This window comes from Hippopotamus amphibius, chromosome 9 (genome assembly GCF_030028045.1).
Source record: "Hippopotamus amphibius kiboko isolate mHipAmp2 chromosome 9, mHipAmp2.hap2, whole genome shotgun sequence".
Taxonomy (NCBI): Eukaryota; Metazoa; Chordata; class Mammalia; order Artiodactyla; family Hippopotamidae; genus Hippopotamus; species Hippopotamus amphibius.
In genome coordinates, this window is record NC_080194.1 from 36338329 (window position 1) to 36351339 (window position 13011).

Sequence of the window (13011 nt, forward strand, 5' to 3'; positions counted from 1 at the left end):
CCCTCCCCTCCCTTTCCCCTTTGGTAACCATAAGTTTGCTTTCTATGTCTGTGAGTCTATTTCTGTTTTGTGAACAAGTTCATTTATATCATTTTTCTAGAATGCGCATATAAGTGATATCATATGGTATTGCTCTTTCTCTGACTTACTTAGTATGATAATCTCTATGTCCATCCATGTTGCTGCAAGTGGCATTATTTCATTCTTTTTTTATGGGTAATATTCCACTCATCTGTTGATGGACATTTAGATTGCTTCTGTGTCTGCCTATTGTGAATTGTGCTGTGAACACTGGCGTGCATGTATCTTTTCAAATTAGAATTTTCTCTGATATATGACCAGGAGTAGGATTATGGGAATGTAAGCAACATTATTTTTAGTTTGAGGAACCTCCATACTATTCTCCATAGTGGCTGAAGCAATTTACATTCCCACCAACAGTGCGGGAGGATTCCCTTTCTCCACACCCTCTCCAGCATTTATTATTTGTAGATTTTTTTTGATGATGGCCATTCTGACAGGTGTGAGGTGGTACATCATTGTAGTTTTGATTTGCATTTCTCTAATAATTAGTGATGTTGAGCACCTTTTCATGTGCCTGATGGCAGTATGCACGTCTTCTTTGGAGAAACGTCTGTTTAGGTTTTCTGCCCATTTTTGATTGGGTCTTTTGGGTTTTTTGGATATTGAGCTGTATGTGCTGTTTGTGTATTTTGGAAATTAAGTCCTGTCAGTCGTATCATTTGCAAATATTTTCTCTCATTCTGTAGGTTGTCTTTTCATTTTGCTGATGGTTTCCTTTGCTATGCAAAAGCTTTCAGGTTTAATTAGATCCCATTTGTTTATTTTTGCTTTTGTTTCCATTACTCTAGGAGATGGGTCCAAAAAAATATTGCAATTTATGTCAAAGAGTGTCCTGCCTATGTTTTCCTCTAGGAGTCTTATAGTATCCAGTCTTACATTTAGGTCTTTAATCCATTTTGAGTTTATTTTTTGTGTATAACTAGAGAATGTGTTAGAGAATGTTCTAATTTCATTTTTACACATAGGTGTCCAGTTTTCCCAGCACCACTTATTGAAGAGACTGTCTTTTCTTCATTGTATAGTCTTGCCTCCTTTATCATAGATTAATTGACCATAAATGTGTGGATTTATTTCTGGGCTTTCTATCCTGCTGCATTGATCTGTGTGTCTGTTTTTGTGCCAGTATCAAACTGTTTTGATTACTGTACCTTTGTAGTATAGCGTGGAGTCAGGGAGCATGATTCCTCCAGCTGCATTTTTCTTTCTCAAGATTGTTTTGGCTATTTGGGGTCTTTTGTGTTTCTGTATGAAATAAAACATTTTTTTTCAGTTCTATGAAAAATGCCATTGGTAATTTGATAGGGATTTCACTGAATCTGTAGATTGCCTTGGGTGGCATGGCCATTTAAACAATATTGATTCTTCCAATCCAAGGCCACGGTATGTCTTTCCATCTGTGTGTCCTCCTCAATTTCTCTCATCAGCGTCTTATAAATTTTCACAGCACAGGTTGTTTGCTTCCTTAGCTGGACTTGTTCCTAGGTATTTTATTCATTTTGTTGCAGTGGTGAATGGGATTGTTTCCTTAATTTCTCTTCTGATATTTCATTCTTAGTTTAGAAATGCAACAGATTTCTGTATATTAATTTGTACCCTGCAACTTTACTGAATTCACTGATGACTTCTGGTAGTTTTCTGTGGCACCTTTAGTTTTTTCTATATGTAGTATCATGTTATCTGCAAACAGTGACAGTTTTACTTATTTTCCAATATGGATTCCTTTTATTTCCTTTCCATCACTGATTACTGTGGCTGGGACTTCCAAAACTATGTTGAATACAAGAGGTGAGAGTGGACATCCTTGTCTTGTTCCTGATCTTAGAGGGAATGCTTTCAGCTTTTCACTGTTGAGTATGATGTTAGCTGCAGGTTTGTCGTATATGGCCTTTATTATGTTGAGGTATGTACCTTCTATGCCCACTTTCCAGAGAGTTTTTATCATAAATAGATGTTGAATTTTAATCAAAAGCTTTCTCTGCATCTGTTGAGATGATATGGTTTTTATTCTTCAATTTATGAAAGTGGTCTATCACAATGATTGATATGTGGATATTGAAAACTTCTTGCAGCCCTCAGGCAAATCCCACTTTATCATGGTGTACAATCCTTTTAATGTATTGTTGGAGTAGGTTTGCTACTATTTTGTTGAGGATTTTTGCATCTAAGTTCATCAGCAGTATTGGTTTTGTAATTTTCTTTTTTTTGTGATATATTTTCTAAAATAAATTTATTTGTTGGCTGCATTGGGTCTTTGTTGCTGCACATGGGCTTTCTCTAGTTGTGGCAAGCAGGGGCTACTCTTCATTGTGGTGTGCAGGCTCCTCATTGTGGTGGCTTCTCGTTGCAGAGCACAGGCTCTAGGCACCCAGGCTTCAGTAGTTGTGGCACATGGACTTAGTTGCAGCTTGTGGGATCTTCCTGGAGCAGGGATCGAACCCATGTCCCCTGCATTGACAGGCGGATTATTAACCACTGTGCCACCTAGGAAGTCCCTTTTTCGTGATATTTTTGTCTAGTTTTCATATCAGGGTTGTGATGGCCTCATAGAATGAGTTCAGAAGTGTTCCTTTTTCTCCAATTTCTTGGGATACTTTCAGGATAGGTGTTATCTCCTCTAAATGTTTGATAGAATTCACCTGTGAAGCCACCTGGCCCTGGACTTTTGTTTGCTGGGAGTTTTAAAGTTACTGACTCAATTTCAGTACTGTTAATTGGTCTGTTCATATGTTCTATTTCTTCCTGGTTCAGTCTTGGAAGGTTGTACCTTCTAAGAATTTGTGCATTTCTGTCCATTTTATTGGCAGTGATCCTTTGTGTTTCTTTGGAGTCAGTTATAACTTCTTTTTCATTTCTAATTTTATGGATTTGAGTCCTTTTTCTTGAGTCTGACTAAAGGTTTATCAATTTTATCTTCTCAAAGAACCAGTTTTTAGTTTCATTGATCTTTGCTATTATTTTCTTTGTCTCTATTTCATTTATTTCTGCTCTGATCTTTATGATTTCTTTCCTTGTTCTAACTTTGGATTTTGTCCCTTCTTCTTTCTCTACTTGCTTTAGGTGTAATGTTAGGTTGTTTGAGATTTTTCTTGTTTCCTGAGGTAAGCTCATATCACTATAAACTTCCTTCTTAAAACTTTTTTTGCTGCATCCCATAGATTTTGGAACGTTGTCTTCATTTTCATTTGTCTCTGGGTATTCTTTGATTTCTTCATTGATCCATTGCTTGTTTAGTAGTTTATTGTTTATCCTCCATGTGTTTTTTTTACAGTTTTTTTTTTTTTCTTACAGTTGATTTCTAGTCTCATAGCCTTCTGGTTGGAAAAGATGCTTGATATGATTTCAGTTTTCTTAGATTTGCTGAGACTTGTTTTGTGGCCCTGCACGTGATCTATCCTGGAGAATGTGCTGTGTGCATTTAAAAAGAATGTGTATTCTGCTGCTTTCGGAATGCTCTATAAATATCAGCAAAGTCCATTTGATTTAATGCATTATTTAAGGCCTGTGTTTCCTTATTGATCTTGTCTGATCTGTCCATTGATGTAAGTGGGGTGTGAAAGTCCACTATTATTATTGTTACTATCAATTTCTCCTTTTACATCTGTTAATATTTGCCTTATATATTGAGGTGCTCCTATGTTGGGTGCATATATATTTACAATTGTTATATCTGCTTCTTGGATTGATCTCTTGATCATTTTGTACTGTCCTTGTCTCTTTTAAATTTTTAAAGTCTATTTTGTCTGATATAAGTATTGCTACTCCAGCTTTCTTTTGATTTCTATTTGCATGAAATAACTTTTTCCCTCCCCTCACTTTGTCTGTATGCATCTCTAGATCTGAAATGAACCTCTTGTAGGCAGGAAATGTATGGATCTTGTCTTTGTGTCCATTCAGCCAGTCTATGTCTTTTGGTTGGAGCATTTAATTCATTTACATTTAAGGTAATTATCAACCTGAACATTCTCACTGCCATTTTGTTCATCGTTTTGGATTTATTTCTGTAGGTCTTTTCTTCCCTTCTTTTGTTCTGTTGTGACTTGATTATCTTTAGTGTTACGTTTGGATTCCTTTTTCTTTTTTGTGTATATTTCCATTATAGATTTTTGGTTTGCAGTTACCTCAAGGTTTTTGTATAGTAGTCTATGTGTATACATGTTTGTTTTAAGTTGCTGATCTCTTACTTGCAAATGCATTTTAAATACCCTACAGTTGTACTCTCCCAAACCTCACAGTTACTCTTTTTGATATATTTTACATGTAATTGTTTTGCATATCCCTTAATTACTTATTGTGGATATGGATGGTTTTACTACTTTTATTTTTCAACCTGCCTGCTAGCTTTGTGTGTGACTAATTTCATACCTGTACTGTATGTTTGCCTTTACCAGTGAGCTGTTTCATTCCATAATTTTCTTGTTTCCTGTAGTGGCCTTTTTTTTTTCCCAAGAGAACTTCCTTTAACATTTGTCGTAAAGCTAGTTTGGTGGTAGTGCTGGATTCTTGTAGCTTTTGCATGTCTGTGAAGTTTATTTCTCCTTCAAATCTGAATGAGAGCCTTGGTAGGTAGAGTATTCTTGGTTGTGTATTTTCCTGTTCATCACTTTAAATATAGCATGCCCCTCCCTTCAGACCTGCAGGGTTTCTGCTGACAATTAGCCAATAATTTTATGGGAGTTCCCTTGTATTTTATTTGTTGATTTTCCCTTGCTTTTAGTATTCTCTCTTTAGCTTTTTGTCATTTTGATTACAGTGTGTCTTGGGGTGTTTCTCTTTGGGTTAATCCTGTATGGGGCTCTGTACTTCCTGAACTTGGGTGACCATTTCCTTTCCCAGGTTATGGAGGTTTTCAACTATTATCTCTTCAAATATTTTCTTAAGTCCTTTCTCTCTTCTCCTTTTGGGACCTCTATAATGCAAATATTAGTGTGCTTGATGTTGTCCCAGAGGTCTCAAACTAACCTCATTTCTTTTCATCCTTTTTCCTTTTTTCTATTCAGCAGCAGTGACTTCCTCTGCTGCCTCATTTTGTCTAACTTGCTATTTGTATTTTTACGAATGTGGTAGGTTAGTTAACATTTCTCAGCCTTGGAAAAGTGGCCTTCTGTAGGAGACATCCTATGTGTCCCAGCAGTGCACACACCTCTGGTCACCCAAGCTATATGGTCTAGGGTTCACCCTAATAGAGCTGTGTGGGTCCTTCTATTGTGGCAGGCTGACCATGTAGGCAGTCTGGTAGGCTTGGTTGGCCCCTAGTTGGTTGTGGAACCCTAGCAGGCTCCCAGGACTAGTGGTGGCTCACTGGTGGGCAGAGTCAGAGCCCTGAAGACTCTGGGGCTGTTGCCCACCCACTGGCAGGTGAAGCCAGGTCCTGGGGTAGTGCCAGACTACTGGCAGCCAGAGCTGTTTCCTGGTGTCTAGCTGCAGTGCCCAGGGACCCCAGAGCTTAAGGTCATTGGTGGAGGGGGCACCAGTCCCTGACACTGTTGAATATGGGGTCCATTGTGTCCTGAAGGTTGCATTGGCCTGCTAGTGGGCAGGGCCTGGGCCCAGCTGGTCCCAGGGTAGGGTCTGGCCTCCACTGGGGAATCATAGTTTTCATGCTTCAGGTGTCTGCCCCCTGGTGGTTGAGGCTGGTCTAGAGGTTTGCGCAGGCTTACTGGTAGGAGGGGCCAGTGCCTGTCCCCTGGAGAGCAGAGCTGGGTCTTGGCCCTGTGGTGGGTTGGGCCGTGTCTAGAAGTGAGTCCAGAGGCAGCTGTGGGCTCTTTAGTCTGTAGGCAGCCTGTCTGCTGATGGGTGAGGCTGTGTCCCCACTTAGTTATTTGGCCTGAGGTGTCCCAGCACTGTAGCCTGTAGGCTGTTGGGTGGGGCCTGACTTGGAGCTAATGAGCCAAGATGTCAGCTGCTAACATCAACCATGGTCACACTCCTGAATCCTCCCCAGGGTGGCTGCCACCAGTGTCTCTGTCCCTAGAGGGAGCTGCACCTGCCCCCGCCTCTCCAGGAGGCTCTCCTAGACTAGCAGGTCGGTGTGTATCCCAGTGTGCGTGGGATTTTGTGTGTGCCCTTTGAGTGGAGTCCCTACTCCCCCCACTTCTGTGGGGCTCCTGCCGTTAAGCCCCACTGGCATTCAAAAACAGCAGCTCTGGGGGGCTCATCTTCCCCATGCTAGACCCCCAGGCTTCGTAGCCTGACACGGGACTCAGCGCTCTTGCTGCTGTGGGAAAACCTCTGTACTACGATTATTCTCCAGTTTGTGGGTTGCCCACCCTGGTAGGGGTAGGGGGGACGTGTAAATGGGATTTGATTATATTGCAAGTCCACCCTTCCTACCTGTTTTGTTGTGGTTCCTTCTTTATATCTTTAGCTGTAGAAGATCTCTCCTGGTAGGTTCCAGTCTTCTTCATTGATAGTTGTTCTGCAGATAGTTGTGATTTTGGTGTGCTCCTAAGAGGTGAGCGCTGGGTCTTTTTTACTCTGCCATCCTGACAGCTCTCCCCCCTGCTCTTGATTTTGTATAATTCTCATAACAAGCCAGAAATTCTGTGGGGATTTTGTTCTCCAAGTTAGAGATGAAGTTATTATCCTCAGGTCATTCAGCCAGTAGATGGCAGAGCTGGGCTTCAAACCTGAGTTTAACTCCAAGTTGTTCCCTTTTTGCAAAAACTGTAGCAGCATTGCTTGAACTTGGTGTCACTTACACATGTGTATGTGTGTCAGGGGTGGGGGCGAAGAGATACAGGAGAGAGAGAGGAACATGGCTCGAGAGAGTTCTCTGCAGTACAGCCTAACACAGGTTGGTCTCTCAGGCGGCCAGTGAAGGTGGGAGTCGGGGGAGGCAGCGGCAGCTTAGCCTTCCTCCGTCCGCCTGTTGAGAGCATCCTCAGCGAGTTCCCTACTCAGAGACACAGTTCTGGGCACTGCACGATAATGTCCTACCCTCAGCTGTTTTTTTTTTAAACACAAATCAACCATGCTTGTCCCCTGCTTTAGACCTCTGTTTTTACTAGCCGCTATCTGAACACCCTGTGTCAAGATAAATTCCAGGAGCCAAGCTTACAAAATCTTCCTCAATCTGGCTCCAGCTGACCTCACCAGATTCTCCCTTTCTTGGGTCCCTCACTTCCACCCCATTCTCTGGCCCAGTGGTTCTCAACTAGAGGTGATTTCGTCCCTCAGTGAAAGTCAGGAGACATTTTTGGTTGTCCCAAGTAGAGAGGTGCTGTTGGCATCTAGCGGGAGAGGCCAGGATGCTGCTAAACATCCTAGAGCACACAGGACAGCCCCCAGCACAGTGACTTACCCAGCTCCAAATGACAGCAGTGCAGACGTCAAGAAACTTTGCTCTCATCATACCGACGTCATGCACGTCCTTGGAAGTGCCGGGATGTTTCAGGTCCATCTGCCTGGAGTGCCCTTCCCCTCCGGTATACTTGAGGAACCTGATTCATCTTTCAAAATTCAAGTATCACATCTTCCTTGGAGCCTTTTCAGTCCCTGTCCCCAGCCCTCCATTAACAATGACAATTTGCTCTTTGGGGCTGTAGACACTTCTGTTGGAGCATCTGTAACATTCAGCACTTTCTTCTCTGAGATAGATCTGTACCCCCTCACTGGACCATCCACACTCTCAGGCAAGGATCTTGACATTCATGCCCGTATCCCCAGTGGTCCTTAGCCCAGAACGGAAGGGGCTTACCCTGCACATATGAGGGAATAAGCGGATGGGGAACATAGCATCATGGATCTCCTGGGCCCCCTGAGGGCTAGGATTGGGTCTTACTCCTGTGTGTACAGAAACCCATCCACAGCAGGTGCTCAGCGAGTCCGTGTTGAGGGTAGGTATGGAAGGGGAGAAAGATGACACACAACTTCAAGGTGAGCCAGGAAGTGTTCGGGCTCAAGGTCAGACAGCACGGTGGGGCAAAGACCTCCAACCCTAACACCAGTGAAGGCTTCCTGAAAGAGGCTGTTCTGGACCTCAGCAAGCAGGATCCAGCTTTGTGACAGGGACTAGGAGAAAAATACATTTCGTGGTGGGGGAAAGGCAGAAACACAGGCTAGAGAGTAGGTTCATGAATGCTGAAGATTCAAAAGAGTCTTGGGTGCTAAGGCTTTTGAACGCTAATCTGTGGTAGTTGTGGAACTAAGAAGTTCTCAGCAGGTAACAGGATGAAACAGTGCTTTGGGAAGGTCCCTCTAGGGATGGGATAGAGAACACCTGGAGGGGAGTAACTGGAAAGAAAAGCTGAGGGACCAAGTAGGAGACCCACCGTGGAAATTAGATGAAAGATGAGGCCAGAGCTAGAGTTGCCATAGGGAGGAAGAAGGGCCATCACTAAGGGGGAAGGCTGGTTGGGAGGGAATTGTGTGGCTGGTGTGCAGGTACCTCTCCCTGAGGTAGGACATACCTGAGATGTGCTGCAGTGGAAATGTTGATTTGGGTGCCCAGGGGCCTTCCTCTGGGGGGAGCTGTTTGATCAGACAGTTGCCGCTGAGGCTGACGAGGGAAAGGCTTGGAAGGGCCCTCTGCTCAGCTGCTGGGAGGCCCACAGCTCTGAGAACCTGGGACACCATTATCGACAAGGGTAGCTCGAGGGCAGTGGGAAGGGAGTCCGTTACTCCGTCCCTGCTGTCACTCTGGCCAGATTCCTGGGCATGGAAATACAATACAGGCCTCTGTATGGAAGCAGCCTGGGAGGGGCTTCCTACCATGTCACCCAGCTCAGAACATTCAGAATTTTTTTTTCCAGAGAAGCGTTTATGACTCACAGCCCTTCCCTTTGGTGTAAGAGCCCCTGGCTGTCACCAGGGATGGCGTGAGTCATGGCATCTTGTGCTGGCATCTCACTGCCCTCCCCACAAAAGTGGCCTACAGTCCATGTATAAAAGTACAAAAGGTACAGGATCTGTGGTGAAGAGCACAGCACAGTTGAGAACATGTGAGCCACCTCCTGGACATCTGTCCCTCAGCCCTGCTTCGTCCTGTCAGCACCCGCGTTGGAGATGCCCTGCAGCCCAGCCTGGGTTGCGCGGGTGGCTGTGGGCCAGCTCCCCATCGAAGCAGACTCAGGCCCCACACGTGCCTCTCTGGGCTGCCAGCCACGAAGAGCGTCATCTCCAGTCCTCAGAGTTGGGAGCCGTCAGGCGGGAGTCGGTCAGCAGCTGGTCCTGGCTCAACAGAGTCTGAAAGGACACGGCCCAAGGAACCGTTCAACAGCGTTTGGGTCAAGGTTGCCCTGTGGCCACTACGTGGGCAGCAGCAGGGCACTGGGTGTGGCCCTGACACCAGCACTGTGTAAGTTCATGGTGCCCCAGGGACCCTACGTATTGGGTCGGAACAGACAACACTATCAACAGTAAATTGCTCCTACCTTTAGAAGCAAAGTTGCTATTTCAAGGCCTCCAGAGGCCTATTAGAAGTGATAACGGCAAGGCTGGGTGGATTCATTCCAGTGTGTGAGCCAAGAAAAAAACAAACTGAAAAAAGTGCTCCTGTTTGGATTCAGGGAGACACTCCCCCACCCCTGGCCCTGCCTTGCCCTTGGATATAGCCTTCATAACCTGCCTCAGTAAACCAGCAAAGACCTCAACGGGGTGGATGCTGTGGCCAGTGGGCTCAGTGCCGGGGCAGTCTAGGAGCACTGAGGCCCAGGAGGCACAGGGCCTCAACAATATGAATCTTTTTTTGTGACTGGCCTGTGACTGTCAGGTCTGGTCTGCCTACCAGCCTTGCAAAGAGGATATTATTAGCCCTGCTTGACAGATGGGGAAGCCAGGGCTTGGAGAGACACAGTGATTGCAAGAGGTCCCAGACAGGGACCAGGCCTGCCAGCCTCCGGAGTGCACCCGCCAGGCTGCACTCGCCTGCCTGTGGTGTCCTTGACGTCAGAGGCGTGTGTGCCTTATGGACAGGAGAGGGCAGACCCGTGTCCGCTGGCCCGGGGCGAGGCCTGCGCTTGGGGCTGACGAGGCAGGTGACCTGGAGCTGCTGATCGTCTTGGTTTCCTTACCAGCCCTGGGCCTGGAAAGAAGGCCCGAGACCTAGCACACCTTAGCTGGTTTCAGCTCAAGGCTGGCAGTGGCCAACAGAGAAGGCCTCTGGGCCGCTTTCTGCCTCAGGGCGGGTTCCGGCTCCAGCCCCAGCCCCATTGCTCTCTCCGGGCGGGGGCACGGGTGCCACAGGCTCTGGAGCTGCCCTAGCACCTGTCCCACTGTGGAGACAGGGTCCGAGTCCTACCGTGAGGCGGCGAATGTCTTGGGAGAGGAGCCCTATCTGCGTCACGGTGCCTTCCGAAGGTGCCATCTGTAAAATGGGCAGCAGCCTGGTCAGCGCACGTGGACCGAGCTTGTGACTTGCAGAGGTGGCACGCGAATCCTGTCCTGCTCGGGCTTGCTCCCCAGGGGAGTGGGCACGGAGTGGGCCAGGCCCCGAGGAGTGACAGATGGGTGGGGCACGTGCTGCTGCTGTCCCTGGGGAAAGGCAGAGCTTCCAGTGTCCCCCACACACACTCCCCTTCATTCCCACCCCGGCACCAGCACTAAGGGGACACAGGAGCAGGGCACAGACGAGCCCTGTCAGAGCAGCCTTCTAGCACAGGTTCAGTGCTCCAGCTATTTCCAGGAGCAGAGAGTGGCCCGGACGAAGGCCTTCAGGATGCTGAACACACTGACAATTTCTGGCACCAGCGGGACCCCAGACACTGATGCCCCAGTACAGGTGTAGCCAGGCCTCCTTGGGGAGCTGCTGCCGCGGTGTCCTCCCTCCCCTCCTTCTCAGGCAATGCTGGCCCACTCCTTCTTTCCCAAACCTATTTGGACACTGTAGATGTGCTCTTTGAGGGCATCGAGTATAACCCATCATTTTACAGGTGGGAAAACTGGGGCCCACAGAGTGATACAGGCCTTGCTTGAGGCTGCACAGAGTATTAGTGACATAACAATCCCATGCAGGGCTTGAAATCAGGCACATGCAGAGATTCTCCCACCAGGACACAATAAGAAACAAGGGATAAAACATGCCCGACTGTGGCTCTAAACTGCAGTGCCCAGGTATCAGCCCCGGGGAGCACCTGTCATTCAGTGGTCCCGGCCCTGGGATCAGACAGCAGCCGTGCCAGCTGGCAAGCCTGTGCCCATATCTGGCCTCCTCCACTTCGGGGGAGGCCAGAAGGCCATGGCCTGAGACTGCTGGTAGTTTAAGAATCAAATCTTCGCATCTCTTCCATCTGGGACAGAATCAGAGTGTTCAGGTTGGGGTCATGGGGCCCAGCCCCATCCGCCAGTCAATGCTGCTGCTGTCGCGCTTCTACAGACGAGGCCCAGGGGACCCAGTAGAGCCAAAAGCTGCACTGGGACTCACTGGGACCTCATGAGCCGGAGCCCAGACTGGCAGGTGTGCCCCTCCCTCTGTCCCTGGCCAGATCAGGCCCATCTGGAAGACCCATTCTCTGTTAGCCTCTAAATCAGGAGGCCAGGTCTGTCCCAGCTCTGCCAACACAGACCAACCCTCACAGGGTTACGGGCCCAGTGAGGTCAGTCACAGCGGAGCTGGCACAAGACATGAGAGAACAGAGCCTTTCTAGCGAGGCCACCCGGTCTCCCCACACCCCCTTCACTTAGGTAGCCCATCCCACTGGAATGGAAACCAACTCTAGGGTCTACGTGACAGATGTGACTTCCAGTCAGGATGTGAGGCACAAAGTGGCTCGCAGCTTCACACTGGGCGATGGAAACTGAAGCGAGGCCGCAGACCTCCTCCTAAGGATGGGGGTCCCTCCTTGCTCCAGCCACCTCGCCCAGGACACCCGCAAATCCTGACACAGCTCAGCAGCTTCAGTTCTCGAGCTGCACATTGAGAAGCACTGCATCTCTAGATGTGTCCCACTCACTTCCCTTGGCAAGATTAAAGATAGGCTGTGCTGTTTGCTTTCTACATAAATATGGTTTTTATTACCAGAAAGCGACCACCTCTGAAAGAAGGCACGACAGTTCCATTGTCACTGCGGCAGAAGTCCCTGCTGCTGTCCCTTCAGCCTCAGCCAAAACTGGTCACAGGCCTAAGGCACTTGGGATTGCCCTCAATGGGAGCGCAGCCGAGGGGCCTGAGAGCTGAGCCTCTCGGGATTGTCCATGGTCTCTGGACCTGTGTCCAAGCTTGAGTATTGCCACTGGTGCTGAAGGTGGACAATGAGACTTACTGAAAACGTACAAGCATCTTTAAGTGTCTTTCCTCCTGAATCCCCAAGCCTGGCTCCTTAGCAAAGATGCAGCTCCATACCTAGCCACCCTCGGGATAAGGAGAAAGACTGGCCCCAGGGTGCACAGTGGCTGGAATGTTCTCTGCGAGTCATGCACACACACAGGGGGTGAGGTACGGTTACGTGGTGACACACATAGAGTTACTGTGAGCTCTCAGGGCGCACAGACAGTACAGGTGACAAAGGCATCAGCTAATCTGTCCCACCTGGTCCAGCCCATCCAGTTCAGGGGCACTGAGGGGGCTAAGACCCCGGTAGCCACTGCAGACCCTGTGACTGTCACCGACACTGTCACTGGGCTCCATCGGGCAAATGTAGTCTGTTGATTCGTCAAACTTCTTTTTTCTTATGTTTCCAAAATGTGAAAATCCCAGTTTCCTTGGCTAAAACACAGCAGACACAAGATTATGAGAAAGAGATTATCAAGCTGGTGTGCAGCTAACACTGACAATACATTTTAGAGCAGGCCCACGAGGAAAGGAATAAGGCAAACTGCTTCTAGAAAAACTCTCTTAACAAAATAGAGCTCCTGTAAGCAATTGCCCTGCTGGGTAAAGGCCAACAGATAAATCACTCTGAGCGAGCAGAGCTGCTCCTCCAAGACTCCGTGCCCAAAGCTCTTGCTCTGCCGTCCCATTAGTGGCGTTTACATTCCCCAGGGGGACTGGGG

General features: G+C 47.5%; 1 protein-coding gene across 17 annotated transcripts in view; it reads right to left on the bottom strand.

The window, feature by feature from the left end:
* Positions 1 to 7807: 7807 nt before the first annotated feature.
* PPFIBP2 (PPFIA binding protein 2) overlaps positions 7808 to 13011 on the bottom strand; it is a 145713-nt gene continuing 140509 nt past the window's right edge. For 13 of the 17 annotated variants that reach the window (XM_057748903.1, XM_057748909.1, XM_057748900.1 and 10 more), the window contains 2 exons: positions 12548 to 12724; positions 10404 to 10554 (listed from right to left, as the gene is read on the bottom strand). In XM_057748903.1, coding sequence (XP_057604886.1) covers positions 10411 to 10554; positions 12548 to 12724 — 321 coding nt within the window. In that variant the 3' untranslated portion in view covers positions 10404 to 10410. The other 4 variants (XM_057748917.1, XM_057748906.1, XM_057748907.1 and 1 more) reach the window with 3 other exon arrangements.